General features: G+C 29.5%; 1 protein-coding gene across 4 annotated transcripts in view; it reads right to left on the bottom strand.

Annotated features, from left to right (window-relative positions):
* Positions 1 to 20,648, bottom strand: part of LOC129918285 (A disintegrin and metalloproteinase with thrombospondin motifs like) — a 143,382-nt gene that overhangs the window by 19,588 nt on the left and 103,146 nt on the right. For all 4 annotated transcript variants that reach the window (XM_055998742.1, XM_055998741.1, XM_055998743.1 and 1 more), the window contains exons 6-7: positions 18,696 to 18,919; positions 18,368 to 18,472 (exon numbers count right to left, since the gene is read on the bottom strand). In XM_055998742.1, the coding sequence (XP_055854717.1) occupies positions 18,368 to 18,472; positions 18,696 to 18,919 (329 nt within the window). The remainder of the gene's footprint in view (positions 1 to 18,367; positions 18,473 to 18,695; positions 18,920 to 20,648) is intronic.

The following is a 20,648-nucleotide window of genomic DNA, read 5'->3' as shown; positions in this document are numbered from 1 at the left end:
ACTACATATCACGTTTTCTTTATTAAAATAAAAATAAAAAAAAACACAGTCACTCACAAAATTATTGGGCCAAGTCTTTACCTTGATTTAAATGTGGAAAAAGGATATTAATGTGTTGAAAAATACACAACAATTTGTTTATTCTTTAATCTTATAGTTATAAAAGCAAAAACCAATAAAAATAAATTCTTTTTTAAAGAGAACTAACAATAAAATAAATAAATGATAAAAAGTCCTCAAAACTTTAAAATTGTCTTTTTTTTCGGTTTTTTTACTTTTTTGGCTTGTAACTTTTTAATATTCAGAATATCGAAAAAGTGCTCTTAACATAAAAGACGCGAAATTTAATTGCCTACGTTTCTTGTATACACAACTTTTATTGTAAATAGAAATCGAGATATTCAACAAAAAACTAAAATCCAAGATGGCGGCCGAAAGGTGAATTTCGCGAGTGCGAAAAATCAGGGTAATGATATTCAGCCAATGAGCAAAAAAAATTTGGGGGTGGTACAAACTACTGGGTCTTCCATATATGAACATCATAAATGCACTGGACTAGTTGTAAAGTAGGGATTTTACGAAATTTCACAAGAACTGCATTTAATCGAAAACCGTTAAGATTTGGGATGAACAAGTTACCAAATTCTGAGAGACCTTAAGTTGCTCTATCAGCATATTTCGTTTGATCCATTACTTTTGGGACACCCTGTATATAGAGTAACAAAAAAACACACCTAGTATTGTAATAATTTTTTTTTTTTTTTTTGTATTCACATTTGGCCCAATAATTATGTGGTTGCCTGTAACTATGTCTGATAAATGTTAGAAAGCGAGCAAAAGTTGAGCCTAGCTGAACGCGTACGTAGAAAAAGCGTCATTGTGAGAAGTTACACAGTTTTCGCATGGTTAAACTTTTGGCAGTTGTCAAAATCGACGGCAAGGCGTGAAGCAGAGACGAAATGGTACTGAAAAAGAAATAAATTGTTCTGAAACTAATTAAATTAGGCACATATCAAGTATTTAAAAAACCTTTGTTTGAAATAACTTCATTTAAAATTTATGATTAAGGGTGAACTGTAAAATGTATAACTGTAAATGTTGCCGTTGTTTTTAAATATTTTTTTTCTTCATTTTTAATCATTTTTCGAAATTTTAAATTCAAAGCCTGGCAACCCCTCTAAACGGCAACCCATTTTAAATGGAAACCTTAGTTTATTTTAAGGAGGAATTATAAAACTTTAATTTAGTAGTAGAATTTCAAAAAAAGATGCATTACGGCCAAAAAGTTTTTTGGATTGAACTATAACAAAATTTATTTTTTTTCTACTGATTTATATAATTTGTAATGTTATTTTTAATAAAATCTTTTTTTTCTTGCCTTCAATACAGAAATATGTGTCTAAATAATCCAAACACAACAGTCAAGTATCATTTTACAACATTATTGTTTGCTTAATTTAGTAGAGTAACTAAAGCAAATTATTAGGGAACCCGGCCGAACAGCTCTGATTTTGACGATTTTTATTCAAACGTAGGTAATTAAAAATACTTTAAAGTCTATAGATTAAAAATTGCCGGTGTTGCCGTATTGTTTTTTAAAATTAAATTTTTTTTAACAAAACCCTTTTTTATTGCTTAAATTTCATAAAACAAATGATAGCAAAAGAATCTCTAGGTAATTTAAGGAAAATATATAAAAGGCAGTAAAGGACAATCTTCCATCGTTTAAGCGATAAATGCAATTTTCTAACATTCTGACCTCAAACACCAAAAAAATATTTTGAAAACAACGGCAACACCTACAATATTTTAAAATACATTTTTAAAAAGCCATTCTTATCTCTTAAATTTAAATCCACTAAATTTGATCAAGACTTTTTGAAAAAATGGTCCTCAAACTCAGAATTAAAAAAAAAATGTTATTAGAAAAATTTGAAATGACTTTTTTCCAAACTTTTTCTAATAAAATATGAATTTATTTAAAAAAAAATGTTTGGCCATAAATATTATCAGTTGAATTTCGAAGCAAAAAAGTTAAAATATATCACACTTTTGAAAAAAAAAATTAAAGATTACTTCAATTTCAATGGTTTTTTTTTTATTAAAACTGAATTTTTGCATTGAAATAATTAATTTTCTCAAAGACTATGGTAAATAGGAACTTTAAATTTTTGCTATTTAACTTTCAACAGTAAGGGTTATTAAATGAATAAAAAATAATTTTATGTTTAGATGTTGAACTTTAAAAAAAAATAAGTTACATTTTTTTTTCAAAACTTTTATTAAAATAAAATGCACGACTGGGGTCGCACGTACTTGCTCTTGCAGTTCAAAGCACTTTTATGTTAGTCTACTTGTAGATTTTAAAAGCTGGCTCTAAATTAAAAAAAAAATTGATATTGAGGAAGAGCCGACATTTAGGGCATGAAAAAAATTTTTTTTTGTTATTTGACTTTTTTGAGAAAAAATAAAAATGTAGTTTTATTGCCACTGCTTTAAATATTACGTATACAAAGTTTAATCAAAATCGTTAGAGCCGTTTTCGAGAAATTCGCAATATCGTATTTTTTTGTATGGGAGGTATACGTTCTAAACGAGATATAAAAAAACAAAAAAAAACCAACTTTCAGAATTCTATAAAAATCATCTGTACTAAATTTGAAGAAAATCCTTCCACCCGTTTAGGCTGTGGAAATGTGTACAGATGGACGCACAACCGCACAGACGCACAGACGCACAGACGCACAGACGCACAGACGTACAGACGCACGGACGGAATTGCGAGACCCACTTTTTTGAAATTCTCCATCATCGTAATGTTGGTTTTGATTAAAACCTCAAATTTTTTTTTCGACACGAAACCAATACTTGCCCTATAGAGCAAGTAAAAAGTTCTTCGAAAATGAAATACTTTTTAATTTTTTTCATAAACCGTAATACATATTGACATTTCCTTTTATAATTTGAAATCATTATAAATGCGGCCAAAAAAATTTGAAAATAAATGCATTTTATATTACGACCAAGTTTAAATAAATTGCACGACTGGGGTCGCACGTACTTGCTCTTATGGTAAAAGTTACTCTAATGTTAAAGTTTTTTATTGAACAAAATTAGGGAAAATTTGACATTTTCACGGAATTTCGTTAGTGATACAAAAAAAATAAAATCCGTTTTTATAAATAATAAAATACCGTTTTAAATGATCTTTTACAAAAAACAAAGTATGCCATTTTATTTCTAGTATAAAAAGGAATTTTTAGAAAAAAATTTTCGAAAATCGTTAGAGCCGTTTTTTAAAAAAATAATTTTTTATATATAAAAATTTTCTAACATTTTTCAAAAAAAAAGTTGATATGCAATTTTGAATAAATAATTAATTTACACATAAAAACAAAATTTCAAATTTTTTCACCAACTCGTTTCCAAAAAATTGATTTTTCAAAAAAAAATTTTGAAATATTTTTTAAAAATCCAAAAATGTGGTTTTTGAAAAATTTTAAATTTTTTTAAATAATTATTGATTAAACGTTTCTGTATTAAAAATTTGGTCGAAATCTGTTATGTCGTTTATGAGAAATTCATAAATAAAAAAAAACCGTTCTATGGCAGGTACCGTTGATAACGGTACAAAAAATATTTTTTGTATTGTCAAAGAAGGCTCTTATCTGTAACAGTAAGCAGAAAAATTTTAATCAAAATCGTTAGAGCCGTTTTTGAAATAAATCAACTTTTCTGTTTCCGTTATATGACAGGTACCGTTAGTTTTGGTCCTAAAAAAAAAACTTCAATTTCTCCTCTAGGGAATCACTCAAAACTGTTAACTACCAAGTTTAAAGAAAATCCCTTCAGTAGTTTAGGATGTAGCTCGAGGTTCTTACAGACAGACAGACGGACAGACAGACAGACAGACAGACAGACAGACAGACAGAATTGCCGGACTCACTTTTTTGGCATTCTCCATCATCGTAATGTCATGTAAAATTGTTATCTCGAGTTCGATTTTTTTTACGAATCCTAAACTTGCCCTATAGTACCTATATCGCAAGTAAAAACGACATGTTAAAATTTTTTCAATAATTTTTTTTTTTTCAAAAATCTGAGTTCAATTACCATTCTTTCAAAAGCCGTTCATTCAATTAACTGAATTTTAATTTTACATATATGACTAAGCTTCTAGCTTTTAAAAAATGTATATTTGAATATTGTAGGTGTTGCCGTTGTGTTCAAATATTTTTTTTTTGTGTTTGAAGTCAATTAATAAGAAAATTGCATCTATCGCTTGAACTATGGAAGATTGTCCCTCACTCCCATGTGTTTTTTTTTTCCTTGAATTTCCTAGACAATCTTTTGGCATCAATTAATTTATGAAATTTAAGAAAAATTTTTGAAAAAAATTTGTTTTTGTTCACAAAAAACTTCAATTAAATTTAAAAAATCAAAACGGCAACATCGACAATTTTTAATCTATAGACTTCAAAGTATTTTTAATTACCGACGTTTGAAAAAAAAGATCATCAAAATCTAAGCTGTTCGGCCGGGTTCCCTAATATTGCCAATTTTTGAGCTTTAGTTACTCCACTAATTATAAAAAAAACAATAAATATTACTTTAGGATTGTAAAAAACCTACAAAAAAACATGTGAAAGACTTTGGCAAATTTGCACTTTTTTTATATTGCCATTGAATCAAACAGTGAACATAGCCTTTGAAAAAAAAAACAGTAAAAAAACTAAATTAAGGCTATATAATCTTGTTATTTCCTAATAAATGATCAGGTTGATTGGTAATCTTCTGATACTTCTTATGAAAACACTAACAAAAAAAAAAAAAAAAAACATATTACCAACCAATGTCTGTCTGTCTGTCGAACTAGTTTGGCTTCTGTGTTAACCGGCTATATGTAGCTGACGCTGTTGAGATAGAAACCAATGAATTACCTACCTATAATACCTTTTGGTTGGACAAAAGACTTGTTAACTCAAGCTCTATAGTCACAGCTAATTGCTGGTTTTCAAACGAATTCATTGTTGAAAGTGTGAGTGATCGCTTGAAAGATGACTAGAATTATTTTTTTTTGTAATGCCTTCTTTCGAAATATTGTATCCGATTCGATTATGGTTAGAATACGAGGCAATGCAAAAATGGCTTTTATGTCCAAGATAAATATAAAAATGTCAACAGAGTAAATTGATACTTGCAATTTGCTTAACATTATGTACGAGTATAGTAAAATAGGGATTTAGTGCCAGGGATATTTTGTAATTTTAAATGACATAAATGTTAAAAGCTTTGAGTACTTTGAGAGACTTTTTAAGACTCGTATTGTTTTCTTTTTAGATTTTAAGAAAGTAACATATTTTTTCACCCTATTTTCCTGATACAATTTTGAATTGCTTTCATGGCTTTCCTTCACGTCATTCTGTAAGTTATCGCACCGTGCTTCTTTTGTTATTGATGCATTAAAAATAGGTATGAACATTTTGCAACAAAGCATCATACAAAGATGATGAATTAGTTCGTACTAAAACCAGATTATGAATTACAATTACTAAAAAGTCACGATATTTGCTACAATGCCTCAGGGATATCATTTCTTTGGCTCTAACAAAACAAAAAATTATTCATTCCTGTCATCCTGAGGAGATATATTAGATTGTTGCCGTTTTTGAATTCTCTTTCATCTCCTAATTATTACTTTCAATGCTCTCGCAAAAACAGATGTCTTTCCTTTTATAACTTCAAAGGACTTAACAAAGCCAATCTACAAAAAGTGACTTGGATAAGCGAAAGTATATCTTTACTATGCGAGTGCAAAACAAAATCCATTTGTCCATGACAGAGCAGTAATGAAGCTAGCATTCGTATTGCATTTTTCTCTGTTTAGGTATAGCATTGAGATACTCTGGATAATTTACCACAAAACAATTTGTATCTAACTAAAAATCGTTCTTTTTTTTTATTTTTATTTCACAAATAAACCACAAAGTTTTGTGGCTTTTGTGACTTCCTTAATGTGATTTATGCCCATGTGAATGTATTTTAGATGCTGTGCTGGTTGAAGTGTTTATTCGTTTAGTTATTTTAATTTGATGTGGTAGCACTGGCAATTTTCTATAGGTACAGATGGTTGAAATTTTAATACATGAAATATTGTAACGAATTCATTTAATGGAGCTTAAATGAAATGGCGACGAGTCATAAGGGCACCATTGTAATTATTGTTGTTCCTATTACAAATAGAAAATAGATTGTTTCATATGGGCGGTATTTTCTTTAATAATATATAATAATAATACACCAAAATTTTAGTTGATACTTTTGTCTTCCTTCTGGCCATTTAGATAAGAAAACACAGTTATTATTATTCTATTAATTGAATAAAAACAACACCTGCAACGAATGCAGAGCAAAGTATAATTATGTACCATGGCTGAAGTGTTTGATTGGTTACTTAGATATGTGGGTGTAATACTACATGCTCTAGGCAGTGTTTTAAGTTTAATATCCTATTTCATTTACCAACTTAATCTTAATTAACTGCACAAGTTAAATCTGTTTCTATTCTTTGATTCTATTGAATCCTAAGCGGGCTTTAGGTCTTTATTGAATCTAGATTATAGATTATTTATCGACGTTTCGAACGTGTCTACGTTTAACAGACTTTTCTACATGAATTTTTAAACTCAAAAGAAAAAACAATTTATTTCATTCTCCTTATAACTTGAATCTAAAACTAGGCTAAGTAAAGTGTAGTGTTCTTTTCTTTTCTACATTATTTTCTAAATGAATGACGTTTATTTTTTCGAAAAAAAATGCAACAGGTCTTTTGGTTGTGACTTTTACTTTGTATTAATAAAAATGTGCATTTTGTATAGTTGCTGTTGACTTTTAATTGGATATTGGTAAAAATATTGAGCAAATTTCGTAACAATATTAAAATGTTTTGTCAATAATTCCTTTCTTATGGTAAAAACATCAACAAAAAAGATGCCACTGGAGATTCATAACATAAATTAGGAAGCATTACCAAAAGTAATCAGCTCAAAAAGTCATAATTTTCGAGTTCGCTTTTCAGCTCTTTCGTTTAGTTTTGTTCTAGACTTAAAATCCTGATAAATCGATATTTTTCATCTCGATAAAAAGGAAAAAGTTTTTAATTTTTTGATCATTTAAAGAACTTCTATAAACGTTTATGAAATTTTTCGAAAATAACCGTGTATAACGTTTCATATAAAAAAAAACATTTTTTCTCGTGTCTGCTCAGTTACAGTTATGAATAAAAATTGAAAGTTAAAATCAAAGCTTTTAAACGGTTGCTTTAGTTTTCTGCAATCAAACTGATAAATTATTTTGTCTTTCTGGCTCCTTTTATTTGACCTTCGATTCACTTATTTAATGTCTTTCATGAAAAAACACTTAATAAATGTTTCCTTGTTCCATAGAACAAAGTGTTTACCTCTTGTTCACAACCAATACCGTTCCTTTTGTTTAAAACTACCATTTAACATCGATTGGTTGCAATACCTACCAAAAATCCGTTTTGCGCAATCAAACCACTTAAAAAAATTAATGTCAAATCATATCGCCTGTGGTTAGATAATTCTTGTTTCAGTGCGAAACATAATCAATCTGTTGAGAACTCGTTTATTGCCTGCTAACTATCTATAACCAAGCGCAATTGAGTGCTCATAAAGTAACTTGGGTTATCTTAAATCATTTTATATAATTAAAAATTTGTCAAATAATTTATTATTGCAATTATTTTGATAATGACTTTTAGCAGCACCAAATTATATACAAAAAAAAAAGGAGATAACTAACTACCTACAACATAACTGGCCTATGGCAATTTTTTTTTTTTTTCATATTATTTACGTTTCTAACATCCACGCACGTATTCGTGTGAAAATGTCAAACTTCTTAATAGCTGTTGTGGTCATCTTGGTCGTTGATGTTTGTAATAATGTTTATGTAAAGGTCTATTGACATTTAATATTTTTTACTTCACTGACCAGTTTTAATTAAGAAAGATAATTTTGAAATAATTTAAACATAAATACCTACACATAAATATTTACAAAGTTGCAGCATATTATTACAAAATAGTTATTATCTTCGCAGACATATCGTAGGTGTACTTGATGACACTTTCAAGTTGTGAAAAAAAAAGAGCTCACAGTGAGCCTGAACAAGTTTAAGGTTGACCTAAAATGACGACAAAAACTAAAGATGAGGCTTTGTTCCTGAAGGCCTCAGCAATAATAATCCGTTCTTCCCAAAATCGGATTAGCTTCCTTTTTCGAGATACCCCCCGTAAACGTGTTTTTTTCGAAAAAAATTCATATCAACGCTAGGCTCGAGTACGATAACTTAGGCGCCGAGAATTGAAAACGGTTTTTAGTAGAGGTGTTTAATACAATCATTTTTTGTTATGGGAGGGAGGGTCTATGTCCCCCCCTTTAGGCGGGAGGGGCAATTTTCTAAAAAATCATACAAAAAATTATTAAAAAACAATGGCAACACTTACAGTTATCAATGATACCTTTTTCAAAAGCTAGAATTGTACACTTAATTATAGTTTTTAAATCAAATTATTTTAATTAGTTGTTTTCGAAATAATCGATTTCAAAGTCAACAATTGTGAAAAAAAAGTTTAAAAAAAAACATTGAAAACTATTTTTGTCAAGACTTTGGATTTCATTACGGGATTAATTGATAATGTAAAGTACATCAATAAATTCCTTATCAAATACTGAAAACCATATGTTTCTATGCCTTCTAGTTTTTGAGAAAATTGAAAAATAGGAAAACTACTTTTCTTATCAGACTCACTAATGAGCGTTCTGGTACCACACTGGTACCAAGAAATTTTATTTTTAAGATCCAATTTTTAATGGAAATAAAACCCATTCGTGGAACCGAGGTAGATTAAGCACAGTACTTTTTAATTTTTGATTTTTGATAGTGGCAAAGCAAAATAGCCAAGAAAATAAAAATCTTATAAAGAAAGTAGTTTTCCTATTTTTCAATTTTCTCAAAAACTAGAAGGCATAGAAACATATGGTTTTCAGTATTTGATAAGGAATTTATTGAGGTACTTTACATTATCAAATAATCCCGTAATGAAATCCAAAGTCTTGACAAAAATAGTTTTCAATGTTTTTTTTTAAACTTTTTTTTCACAATTGTTGACTTTGAAATCGATTATTTCGAAAACAACTAATTAAAATAATTTGATTTAAAAACTATAATTAAGTGTACAATTCTAGCTTTTGAAAAAGGTATCATTGATAACTGTAAGTGTTGCCATTGTTTTTTAATAATTTTTTGTATGATTTTTTAGAAAATTGCCCCTCCCGCCTAAAGGGGGGGACATAGACCCTCCCTCCCATAACAAAAAATGATTGTATTAAACACCTCTACTAAAAACCGTTTTCAATTCTCGGCGCCTAAGTTATCGTACTCGAGCCTAGCGTTGATATGAATTTTTTTCGAAAAAAACACGTTTACGGGGGGTATCTCGAAAAAGGAAGCTAATCCGATTTTGGTAAGAACGGATTATTATTGCTGAGGCCTTCAGGAACAAAGCCTCATCTTTAGTTTTTGTCGTCATTTTAGGTCAACCTTAAACTTGTTCAGGCTCACTGTGAGCTTGATTAAAATAAGCAAAGTCATTTACAGGCTTTTAATGAACGATCGTAAAGAAAAATCTATAAAAAAAAAGCCTTTAAAACAATCCTGTTTTGTCTTCAAGTTCAGAAAAAAAAATATTAGTCGATTTATCATGATGGCCTTAATTTTCAAATTATATATTAAAAAAAAAAAAACTTTCTTAACAAATTTTAATAAATCATCATCATGATTTTAGTCGAATATCATGGTAATTAACCACCTTATGTTTTTTGGTGTTGCAACTTTCAAAGTCTATTCACCAGAATCATTCAAAATTTATTCAAGGCTTTCGCAGTTTTTATTTCCGAAAGTTGATTTTCCGTGTAAATACGCATAAACATTAGGTGACGGACGGACAGCGGCGGAAAACAACCCCTCCAAACCACACCTGTATCCTGTTTTATATATATAAATTTCACAGTAAGTGGCCAGCATTATATCAATTTGACAGCCATTTGCATTTTAGTTTCCTTGAATTTGTCAAAAAAAAACACACAAAGTATAAAAGTGGATTTCCTTAAAGGGGGCGCCAAACAACTTGTTAGTAGCGTATAACATTGCCAATCTAGTCCCGATTCATATATGTATTTTTTTTTATTTGTTGGTCATAGAGTTAAAATTGTACCGGTTTCCTTTCTAACTTTTTTTTTTCCTGAAGGAAAAAAAAAATAAACTACCAACAAAGTCTCGAGTGTGTGGTTGCGCCCAAAAATTAATAGAAAAAAAAATAAAATACAAACAAAAATATTAAAAGGAAATACTTATATACAAACGACCATATCGCCGTCAAATCAGGCCAAATGGATTTTCTATTGCGAAATCCATTTGCCTGCCCACTCTAATGGCTAAGATTTTATTTTTTTGTATTAGTCCACCTCAAAGGCCACTTCACTCTCCTGTGACACGCGTGCGTCGTTGTTGTCGCGAGTGCGCGCGCCGCCTGTAAGTTTACTTTTTTTTCAGTTGATAAGAAAGACAGACTATAAGCTTCAAGGCACGTGTTTTTTTTTTATATTAAGATTGCCCAATTTCAATTGGCATGATACTGAACAATAACAGAAATACAAAACAATATATCCTTTTAGATCATACTCTGCAATATGCATAATGTTTTAAAGTATAGATTTGCTTTATGCATTCCACAATGCGGAACCAACTAAGTGCAATAAATTCAATTGAAAGCCACCCCCGCATCTTAGGTGCACTCACTCACATATGCCGCCTACTCGGCTTTGTTAATATTTAATAATGCAATAAAGGCTTATTCCACCTGGCTCTTGAGGGCATTTACAGTAGAGTTCCATTGAATAGACTCACTTAAATATGTAGTTTGTTTCGCGTGACACTCTTGGTTTTAGTCAACAATATAACGTTACATTATTACTACATTATCAATGCAGCATGGGTAAAGAGTAAGTCAAATAAAATTCAGTGTCCATACAAAAGGTGTTCTTCAATTTCTATAAAGTTATTTAATTTTAAAACAACTTACTTTCGCAAATTGACCGCATTGAAGAAAGAGAAACACGTTTACAGAAAAGATGTGCTCCGTACAAATTCTTTGAAAGTTTCTACAAAATACCTCGGAAGAGAATCATCTTGATTCTGAGTGGCTTATTTTTCTCTGTGTAATAATGTTTATGACCAGCATGTGATACGATATTGCAGAATCAAACTGCAACCAATTGCTTGTTCACATGTAAGGATTACTACGCTAGCTTAGAAAAGGGTAAGTTTTCTATATTTTGTCTAGGAATTAAATAAGGGAACATGACATCACTACCACAAGTAACTAACTTGACATCACTGACAAAAGCCAATGAAACACCCTTGATTAAGGGAGAATCTATTTATTTTGGTATTTCCTTGTGAATATAAACAGATTTCTTTTTAACCGACTTCCAAAAAGGTTCAATTCGTCTGTATTTTTTTATATTTGTTGCATAATGCAAGTTTTGGACTGGGCGAATCAATTTTAATAATTCTTTTTGTATTCAAATGCTGATGCCTGACGACGGTGTAGTCCCATTACAATTTCTTTCATTTCGCTCAGTTCTGACTATAGAACCCATGAGAAAACAAAACATCCAAGTTTCGATCCATAGAAGTCGGTTTTGTTTTTTTTTTTTACTTGCTCTATAGGGCAAGTATTGGTTTCGTGTAGAAAAAAAAAATCGAGGTTTTAATCAAAACCAACATTACGATGATGGAGAAGATCAAAAAAGTGGTTTTCGTCATGCCGTCCGTCGGTCTGTGCGTCTGTGCGTCTGTGCGTCCATCTGTACATCGAGCTAGGGCCTAAACGGATGGATGGATTTGCTTGAAACTTGGTACAGATGATTTTTACGTAATTCCCTAGACCCGTTTTTTTTATTTTTTTAATATCTCCATTTAAACGCATACCTCCCATATAACGTTTTCGAGGTATTGCAAATTTCTCGAAAACGGCTCTAACGATTTTGATCAAATTTGGTGTGCGGAATACTCTTATTGATTCCAACAAAACTGCGTTTTTAGTTTTTCTCAAAAAATGCGGAGAATGGAAATATGGCGTTGCCGTTTTTCGAAAATTGACATATTTTTAAGTTCATATATTTTATCAAAGCATTAGTTATTTTATTTAAAATTTACAGAGATCATTAGGTATAAAAAAAAAAATATTTTTAAAAACATTTTTGAAAAAAAAAAAAATTTTAATTTAATTTTTAAACTTTTGATTTTTTTTTTTTTTTTTTTTTTGATTTTTTTTTCTACAAAATCTTAAATTTCCAATAGATATTTAAGATAAAGATACTGTGAACTACAAGAGCAAGTACGTGCGACCCAGTCGTGCATTTTTTTTTTTTTTGTGATAAAAATGATTATTTGAAAAAGTAAAAAACCTAAATCACATCTATAGTAAGCACTTTAAAAGCATTCTGAAGAAGATCTTTTGAAGTACTGAAGTTTTTTTTCCTGTGACGGCTATTGCAATGTCATCTCTATGCAGTCCCTTTAATAGCATTTTTCTGCAGTGAAATAAATAGCTCGTTGACTAGCAGATTCCACAACAGAAGGGGAGATAGAACTCCACAATGAAGTGTACTGCCAAGTTTTGAAACAATGAACCTTCTATTCAGCATTTCATTTTAATCAATTCAAAAAGCGAATCTTTGACATTTAGATTTATCAGAGCAGATGAAAAAAAAAAAGAAAACAGATATTATTTTGGAAATTTTAGTTAAAACAGATTATTGGATTGTTTTTTTTTTTTTTTTTTGTATACATAATTGATAAAATATGTTACAAAATACATATGTGCTAGGCCATTTTTGTAGGCTGCTCAGTCTAAAATTATTTCCTGTTTTTCAATACTGTCAAAGCTTCTATATTTGATTACCGAAAAAGAATTTTTTCTTAACCAAAAAAATTGTCTTTAAAAAATATGTTACGCATACGCCACAGTGACCTTATAAGTAAAAACTCTGAAAATTAGCTGCCTATGTAACAAAACAAAAACCAATGGGGTTTCTTTGAGTATTCACATGCATTCGTCGGGTACAATGTCAAAACGACAAATCAATAACTGGAACTAAATGATCCGAAACTTAAAATGATAAGGGACTATCTGAATTCTTGAGACGAGATCTTCGTAACCAAATACGTTCTGTTATGTATGTGGTTCTGTTGGTTTAGATTTCAAAGCATGGCCATAATCGTCTCAACTTTAGTTTAAATTGTAATATGGACAGACAGATGCAATGTGAATAAAAATTCAGTTGGATATTTGGTTTTTCCGATTTAATTTTAAAACATGTTTTTTTAATTTGGATTGATAAATCATGTTCTACAATACTTTATTAATGAGCTTATTTTTGAAAAAAAAAACTGCTTTTATTTCGGTGGCGAAACCCATTTTTTTTCCAAAAATCATTATTGAAGGTATCTCTGAACGAAATATTTTTTTTTTAATTTCTCTCTGTCGTTATCCCAAAATTTGAAAATTCTACAAAATATAAGGAACCTACCTACACACTGGGTCATATGAATAAAAAATAGTAAAGGCTTTTACTTGAAAAATTGTAAAGTATGAACTTACGGGCCACTATCTACAAAAACTAAATTTTTTTATTTTTAAAACAATTATTTTTACCTTAAAATTTCAATAAATTTAAATTGATAAAATAAATAAAATTAAAAAATGTCTAACAAATTGCACCAGACTGTAACAACGCGTTTAGGGCGCGAATATGACCTCGTTACTTGTAGCAAAAAAACGACACACACGAATAAAATGTCGCTAGTAATTTTTGGAATATTTTTTTGATTATGATTGGATCAATAAATTTATAAAAGGTGAATGTTATGGGGGCTTGGGTTTCCAGGAGTGACTGTGAATATAATTATTATTTTTCTATTAACAGTAGCCCCATATGCCGAAGACAGATACACTGGTCAAATTTTGTTTTTGGGCTTGGATGTTGGGGGCGACTATATAGTAAGTACTTGCGTGAAAGGTTTATGTGATTTTGCAGGTTAGGTCGTTAATCTTACATGCATTTGCGAAGGCGTTGATAATAATTGGACTATACGCGGTAGTGAGATTGGTTAAGATTTTTTTTTTTTTTGTGGAATTTAGGTAAATTTTGTAATGTCATAAATTTGATGCTAGTTTGTGGTTTTCTGTCAAGATTATTTTAAGTTTTTACTGTATTTTTTCATGATTGTAAAATGGAAAAAAGGAAAGAATTTGATTTAGAAATACTTAATCTTTATTACTTTAGTTTCACTTTAAAAAGGCTTTGAACAATATAATGATCATAAAAGATAGCATTGTTCGTTTCTAAAAAAAACATAATTTCTACCACTTCTAGTTAAATAATTGACTTCAATTCAAAGAAGTATTGCTTCCTCACAACTATTATGACTTCAATAAATAGCATTCCAAGCATTCAGGAATTTTCCGGAATTGCAGAGTTCAAAAGTTGCAATCAAATTAGTCACAATCACAGTTAACAAAGTCAAATGTCTCAAGCCCTGCCTTCAAATACCTACCGTCGTCGTCGTCGTCTGCAATAATTATAAAACCCTGAATAAGCCAACAACTTCAAACTAAATTCAAAGTTCATCATCTGCCATTCAGAGCAACAATGCTTCACACCATGTAACTTTAATATCTGATTATGTCGTGACTGGACGTCTTGCACCTGGCATTACCATCCGATTGAAATAAACGAAACAAAACAAAGACAGAAAAAAAAAAAACAACAATAAAGAAGCGGAAAAGCTCAAAATGTCTTTTTACCACAGAATTACATAATGTTCCACCGCGTGCACAAAGCCAACTTGAACAAAATATATACTTTAACAGCTGACATATATAAAATGCAAGAGATTTGACCCAAACTTGTGTTTACGTAGTTTTTGTTTATTGTATAAGTATGCCGCCAACACTCTAATGACGTTTACAATAAAACACTTGTAATCATCATGCTATTGAGTAGTAAGTACCAACTTTATTGTACGTGTACAACAGAATACTCAGTGTCAATTATCACTTGTCAAAATGGTTTTTAGAGTTTCTGATAGCATCTTAAAGGCATACAAGAAGCAATCTATGTGTCATTTGTACCGGCATCAGCAGCACTAAGAAATAAAAACGTCGATAGTGTATGCAAATGTAACAAACAAATCTGCGGGATTTGCAAATTTGCCAATCGCGCATCATTTGTCGATAGTTTTGTTATATCTTTTGTCGCAATCAGGATTTAAATGGATGCAAGTGCATGTTGACTTGTAGAAATCTAACACCTGTCATGTTATGGGTTTGTAATATGTGGGTTAAGTTTTTTAGTCAAGGGAGAAGTGTTACATTTAGAATTTGTATAACGACTGTGAAGTGTGCACCTTTTGATTTACACTTAAAAACGAAAAGGAGAGTAAGTCTATGTTTAAAAGTCTCAACCGCTACTATGTTTGTGAAGGACAAAAATTTTCCTTTCGCGAAGAAGAATTTTTAAAACCATAATATTTTTAAAACAAAAAAATAATAAACATTGGCTGTCGGCAAAGTCGTTTTATGAACTATAATTTTACATGATAACATCATAAGAAAAAGCGAAAAAATATATAACAATACTTTCTCATGGTGTAATATTTAAGCTTAAGATTAAGCTATGTAGAAAAATAGGAATAATGAACTAATAATATTTTACAAAAAAAGGAAAACGATATTTCCTTTTTTTTTGCTTTTATCATTTTGTCATTTTTTTTTGTATAAAAAGTTTATCAAAAACATTTAGGTTCCATCTAAGAGCCTAGTATTTTTTCAAAAGAATAAAGTGAATATGATCTGTAGAAAGAATAATAATGATATTTTGAAATCACAATTTTTATTCGCACAACATTTTGTCAATTTTTTTAAATAACTTTCTATAAATGGTATACCATCATCATTTAAACTTTTTACCACAATTAAGTCTATATAAAAAATACAATTCTTGAATTTTTTGAATGCAAACAGATTAAAAAAAAAAACTCAAAAACAAACTTTTCGTCCTTCCATGCACCTATTATGCTTTTTTGATATGACAACCGACCATCAATTTTATAAAACTTTAAGCTTATTATTTTAGCTTTAATTAAATGCTTCAATCATGTTTGTACAACGCCTACTAAAAAAGATACATGCACAATTATGTGTATGACATATCAAAGGAAAGCGCATATAATTTTACTGCGAAATAAAGTTAAATTTGCAAGTGCTTTATAAATTTGGGACAACAAAATAGTTTTTTCCGCTATTCAGTGAAAAAACATTTTTGCACATGTAAACCAATCTCATTAGTTCTATGAGTTTGAGATTTAAAGCTTTAAAAAATTCCTAAAAATAAAAACACTCAAAATAAATAGTATTTGTTTCGTGTCATTTAACAAAGATTGAATGCTACTCTCTACGACTTACAGTTTAAAAATAATGTCCTTACCATTGTCATCTATTCAACCTGTTTTTTTGAATTTGTAAAAATCCTTTCTTGGTTTTTTGTCTGATTTTGTCTTAAGTTGGATTTGGTGTCATATGTCTTAGACTTTAAGATAAAAGTGTAATTTATACCACACTGCTAACAGACTGAGGTGGAACGTGTAATGAGCCACGCTTTTTGGAGTATGAAGCCGTTATTCATCTTTTATATATATTAAAGTTTGGTTTTGTGTACGTTCGCTAACCGTCCACACCGACTGACTTATTTTCTCAATTTTTTTTTTTTAAATCAAAGAGGCATAAGAGGAGAAGATTTTATAGGGTAAATAGGGGTAACACGACATTGAAAAAAGAGGCTATTTTCTAAACGGTAAGTCGTAAAGAGTTGACTTTTTTTTAATGATAGACAAATTTATTCAATAGTAAAAAAAGGTATTGAAAAAATTCAAAAAAAATTTCAGAACCAAGTTGTGAAGGTTTTCTTGTAGTCATAGACCTTCGACAAAAGACTAATTACAGGTAGGTACGCAAAATTTTGCACAGAAATTTGAGTTACACCATTAGAAAGATATTGAAAAAAAAAATTAGGGGTCTAAAACGGATTTTTTTCATATGCCTTGTGCCTGTATTTTGAAATAAAAATTTTTTGAAAAACAACTAATTTTTAGGGACATTTTTGAGTAGTCTTTTATTTTTTTATGAATTTTTCAAGTTTTGATCCTCTTTTTCATTTGAAAATTAATTAAGAGTCGAAAATTAGAAATAAATACAAGAAATGGCGGAACGAAGTCCGCTGGGTCAGCTAGTTGATTTATAAGACGTTATCATGCCAAAAACAAAAAATGTGATTTAGCAAACTAAAAACTAATATTTGTTTGTACCGTTATTAAAGGTACTTCCCATAGATGTCTCTCTTTCTTTTTTTTTAGCATTTTGGTGACAAAAAATGTCTCATTTATTTCTGAAAAAATCAATTTTTAAAAACGGTCCAATAAATTTTATTCAAATTTTGTGTTAATATTTACTTTTTGTTGGTATACAAAATATTTTGTTTTTTCATTAAAAAAATTTTTTTTTAAAATTTTTTTTTTTTTTTCGAGAAACTAAATAGAATACTTCTTTTGGAGGTCAAAACCATTTAGAGAGATATTTTCGTAGTTTTATAGTAAATTTTATATTATTTTTTTAAATTAAAAATAAGTCTTTTATGAATTTTTAAAAAGCCGTAATAATGCAAGCAACTTTTAACATAAGAGCAAGTACTTGCCACCCAGTCATGTATTTTATTTAAAAAAAAATGGTGTAGGGTTGCCCCAAACCGGTTTTTAGAATATAAGATGAAGAAAGAACGAATTTCTTATTAACTTGTGATTACAGTGGGCCTGACACTGCAAAAAGAGTGCCTTACAGAAAAGTTTTTCTATTCAATAGATGTTCCCGGAATTTCACCCTATTTTGTGGAGGCTAGCTTTTCAGAAAGTTTAGATTTAAGAGCTGATTGTAATTGTGATTTTTTTTTAACTTTCTAGGAAATTTGTAATATATCATGAAATAAGACTCTAGATTTTACGACTCAACTTTAAATCAACTGGTTAGATTTCAGTGAGAAACTAGCCATTATGTAAATTTAAATACAAGTTTAACTCTTTAATACAATTCCTGGACAAAAAATTGTATCTTGTAATCGTTGTAATTTAACGATGTAGAATTAAAAACAAAAACAACACTCACCCTAGAAATGATGATACCAGCTATGCTTATGCGAATTCTTGGTCCTTTGAGTAAACGATATCGCAGATCCACTCCATTCCAAAACGAGATAAAGTAACGCTTCACCTAGGTTCACATAAGAAAAAAACAAAAAAAAAAGAAGATTCAAATAAATTACAAATTCTGAACACAACTCTTGTATGCCAGTCAGACACTTTTTAGATAATTTATTCAGACAGACAACACAAAAAAGTCAGACACAGATATACAAAAAAAAAAAAAAAAAAGAATCTAAAAAACAGAACAAACAAGTATGAGAGTATAATATTTTAGAGTATGAAGGACACACCTGTAAATTATCACCGCCATGCAGTCTGTATCCATCGTAGTCGACAATAACTAAAATCTCCGGATAGATCATATAAGGTGCTTCACGTTTTGTTCGGCTCGAATATTCTTGGGTTCTACGGAATCTGCCGGCAAATCGCTTTGTTCTTCTACTCGATTGGGATGCGGATGCTGATGATGTTTTAAGTTTATCACTGGTTTCAATGTCATCGGGTTCCATGAATGCTGTAAAAATACAAGACAAAAATGTTTTTTTTTTATTTTTTTCCTACTTTTTCGAAAATTGATTTCAATCTTTGTTGTAAAGTTTTCTTGTTTTCTTGCAAAACTGGATCAAGATATTTATAAAGTTTAATTTGTAGAATGGTAATGTATAATAGAGATGATCTATGATGAGGCATTTCATAAAATTCGTGGGTGATGTGAACTAGTTCGTGATCATCGCATTGAGTAACAGTACCCTACGTAATAAAGATTTTAATCGTTTTGCTTCTTCATGTTTCTTTATGAAATAAATCTTAATAAAACATCCGTTTAGACATTTTTGAGTTCAACGGACTTTTGTTATTGTTTAAAAAAAAAAAAACAAATTTCACACTTTATTTTAGAGCTTTGTTTTCAACATAAATAAGTTTTTTTTCGTCATTTTGATTTAGATGCTTTATGAATACTGCAAAATTCTAAATGTCTGGAGCCAAGTGAACGTGACTTCCACAAATCAATTTAAAATTTAAATATAGTATATACGACCGAATATTTAAATTATAAGACGACATAAAAGTATAAATGGCTACCTCATTTAGTATTTGCTTGGCTTTTACATTGCTTTGTTTTCGAAGTTTGGCGGTATTTTTAAAATATGTTCGCAATATTTTCTGAAAAAGATTAAAGAAAAAGACCATCTTTAAAGGTTCATATGTTTAGTTGGGTATATTTTCCATATTAAAGTTTCAACCCGTGTGAATGACATCTACTCCAAAAAGCGTTTTGACCAGGTTGAAACCTTTAGATTTTTGAAAAAAAAAAAAAACAAACTGCATTTTTTAGACTCTTCGTACAAAACCAAAATTATTTCTAATTTTATAAAAAACTATAACAATTTTATTCCAAAGTTTTTAATGTTAGGTATAAAATTAATGAAAGCATTTTTAAGGAAAATAGTGTTTAATTATAAAAAAATCAGTTTAATTTTTTTTTTCGTTTTTCAAAATTTAGAGTTTCAAAATTGTTTATGAAGTATATATTTAAAAAAAAAAAACATTTAAAAAAAAGTATCATAATTATCATCGCTCTAGTCACCAAAACATATCTAAAATTTGCTATTTTGACGAGGTCTAATTTTTAAATTTTTTTATATTTCATAAGTTTTTGAAAAAAAAAACATTGCATCGAATGGCTAAATATTTGCAAAAATCCTTTTTATTAAATTTTTTTAAAATTTCATATTTTTAAGAAAATTAAATACTCATGTCAACTTCTTCAAATATTTTGAGCTGCGAACAAAGTTTGTCATTTTTAAAGCTTACTCGCGATAAAGGTCTAGTTATGCTTTCGTAAGAAAATAGAACTTGAAAAAGGTTAGCCTAGGTAGAAATAGCTGTTATGAAAACGACTGACACACTTAGACCACTTATTGGTCCGTTGTGATACCATGATTTTGCAAGGAAATTCCTCACTAATTAAACCAGTTGGAGCTTTTAATGAAGTGGTGAAGGTTGTAGATGTCAGTATTAATTAATTCACTAGTATCTTCTTAAAAATATTTTTCCAAGTATTTTTTACGTCTACTGGAAAGGGCAGGACATGAGCAGAGAAGATGTTGGATTGTTTCTTCTTCATCCTCATCAAGGAAACTTCTACAGAAGTCGTTAGAGACTACGCCAAGTCTGATGGGGGGTCTACCTATGAGACAGTGTCCTCTTAAGACAACTATTACCATTGAATAATTACAAAT

Source organism: Episyrphus balteatus, chromosome 4 (assembly GCF_945859705.1).
Source record: "Episyrphus balteatus chromosome 4, idEpiBalt1.1, whole genome shotgun sequence".
NCBI classification, from domain to species: Eukaryota; Metazoa; Arthropoda; class Insecta; order Diptera; family Syrphidae; genus Episyrphus; species Episyrphus balteatus.
This window is presented reverse-complemented; position numbering and strand designations above follow the sequence as displayed.